General features: G+C 36.4%; 1 protein-coding gene across 1 annotated transcript in view; it reads left to right on the top strand.

The window, feature by feature from the left end:
- CARS2 (cysteinyl-tRNA synthetase 2, mitochondrial (putative)) overlaps window positions 1-2800 on the top strand; it is a 165674-nt gene that overhangs the window by 85949 nt on the left and 76925 nt on the right. The window contains exon 8 of the mRNA XM_006851542.1: window positions 377-510. Coding sequence (XP_006851605.1) covers window positions 377-510 — 134 coding nt within the window. The remainder of the gene's footprint in view (window positions 1-376; window positions 511-2800) is intronic.

Raw genomic sequence — 2800 nt, 5'->3', positions numbered from 1 at the left:
TTGAAAACATTTTTGAAAGACATTAGAATATGTCATGGTTTCGTAGTTCTGTATCTTTTCAGATAGGATTCCCACTACACATACCGAGGGTGAGAAAAGGTGATTTTTTTCAAGTTTTAACAAAAACACTATGTACCGTATTTAGAACAAACAGTTTTTAGTAGGAGGAATAGGTATGAATTTGGGACTTTTTGAGGGACTGAAAATAGAATTTCAATTTTAAATTTCCATCATTGACATTATCATGCAAATTGACTGTAAATTGAGATTAATTTCTTTGTATTCATTTTGCATAAAAACGCTATATCAAATATAGTTTGGAAAAACCCCAAATTGTTGATTGAGTTAATGCACTATACTGCTCTGTTTCTTGCAGTTTGATGTTTGGAAGTCAATTGGATATCCATTCAGGTGGGATTGATTTAGCTTTTCCACATCATGAAAATGAGATTGCCCAGTGTGAAGTCTTCCATCAATGCAAGCAATGGGGAAATTATTTTCTGCATTCTGGTAAGTAATGACTTCACGTTAGTTTGTTCTAGTTGGAGTCTGTCTTTATTGACTACATTAGGAAATACATCGATAAATGAATAATAGATTAAGAAGTAGAGTTGTCTCTTAAATTACTCTTGAATTTTTGTTAGTTGAACATGAACTTCTCAGATTAGAATCGTGGACCTGTGTAATAGAATATTTTTTAAATGACTTCAGTGAGCCCATCGTATTTCAGCTGCCAAGTGCCCACTCTTCACTTAAGAAATCATGTGAAATAAGGTCTGTTCACCTTTGACCCAAGTTTTATTCTCACAGAATCCAAGTTTTATTCTCACAGAATAAATGTAGATAGAGCCAGTTGCAGGAAATCATCATAAGCCTTTGATCTGAAGAGCTGTACCTTAGTAGTAAATATTTGTCCTTGTGTAAGATTTAGTAAGACAGTTTGCCTTAAATACTATCTGAGACTTTATAGCATAATTCTTCCACATAATTATGCTATAATTTTTTATAGCGTAATTCTTTAATTGTATATTGATTAATTCTCTTGGGTAGGTTAGGGTTTATTAACTAAATGAAATCCAGTAAGCCCTTTAGTAAATGTGGATTCAGGGATCAAAGAAGACAACAGTAATATCTCTGGGGCTGACTGTGGAACCTGATCATCAATTACTCATATACAAGTTCAAGCTGAAGCTGAAGAACATTAAAACAAGTCCCCGAGAACCAAAATATGACCTTGAACTTATCTCACCTGAATTTTGAGAACATCTCAAGAACAGATTTGATGCATTAGGTACTAATGACACAAGCTGAGAAGATTTGTGGGATGACAGCAAGAACATAAATAAAGAAAGCAAAAGGTCATTAAGAAGACAAGAGAGAAGGAAAAGACCAAAATAGATGTCAGAAAAGACTCTGAAACTTGATCTACTGTGTAGAGATGCTAAAGTGAATGGAAGAAATAAGGAGGTAAAAGAGCTGAACAGTATTTCAACGGGCAGCTAGTAAAGACAAAAGTCAAATGTTATAATGAAATATGTAAAGACCTGGAGTTGGAAAACCCAAAGGAAAGAACACAATTAGCGTTTCTCAAGCTGAAAGAACTGAAGAAAAAATTCAATCATTGACTTGCGATATTGAAGGATTCTATGATCACTAACAATTGGAATGATCTCAAAGGCACTTAACAACAACAACAGTGTGCAAAATACAGAATTATGCAGGAAGCATCAAAAGAAGATGGAAGGGGCATACAGAGTCACTATACTAAAAAGAAGTATTTGATGTTCAATCATTTCAAGGGGCAGCATATGATCAAGAGCCAATGGTACAGTAGACATTGGCAAACAATAAGACTCCAGGAATTGATGGACTACAAATTGAAACCTTTCAACAAACAGATGCAGCAGTGGAGGCCCTAACTCATCTCTGCCAAGGAATTCGGAAGACAGCTCTCTGGCCAACTGATTGGAAGAGATCCTTAATTTGTGTCCATTTCAAAAGAAAGGTGACCCAATAGAATGCAGACATCTTCAAACCATATCAATAATATCACATGCAAATGAAATTGTGCTGAAAAAAATTCAAAAACAGCTGCAACTGTACATTGACAGGGAACTGCTAGAAACTTAACGCTGGATTCAGACAAGCCTATGGAACGAGGCATATCATTGCTGGCAATGATGGATCCTGGCTGAAAGCAGAGAATATCAGAAAGATGTTTACCTGGCTTTATTGACTATGCAAAGACTTTCGACTGTGGATCATCGCAAGCTATGGGTAAGAATGGGTATTCCAGAACATTTAAGTGTGCTCATGAGGAACTTGTAAATAAGCCATTAGACAGTTGTTTGACTAGAACAAGGGAATCCTGAATGATTTAAACTCAGGAAAGCTGTGTGTCAGGGTTGTATTCTTGCACCATGCTTTTTCAGTCTGTACACTGAGCCGGTAATCTGAGAAGCTGGATTCTGTGAGGAAGAACGTGGCTTCAGGATTAGAGGAAGCATCATTAACAACCTGCAATATGCTGACGACACAGCCTTGCTTGCCGGAAGCAAAGAGGACTTAAAATACTTACTGATGAAGATCAAAGACCACAGCCTTCAATATGGATTGCCCCGCAGTGTAAAGAAAATAGAAAGCCTCACCACTGGACAAGTAAATATCATCATGATAAATTGGGGAAAAAATTGAAGTTGTTGAATATTTCATTTTGCTTGGATCCACTATCAACACTTAGGTAAGCAGCAATCAGGAAATCAAGCAGTGTAGTGTTGTTGTTGTTAGGTCCCATCCAGTC

The sequence above is a fragment of the Chrysochloris asiatica genome, unplaced genomic scaffold (assembly GCF_000296735.1).
Source record: "Chrysochloris asiatica unplaced genomic scaffold, ChrAsi1.0 scaffold00029, whole genome shotgun sequence".
Lineage (NCBI taxonomy): Eukaryota > Metazoa > Chordata > Mammalia > Afrosoricida > Chrysochloridae > Chrysochloris > Chrysochloris asiatica.
This window is presented reverse-complemented; position numbering and strand designations above follow the sequence as displayed.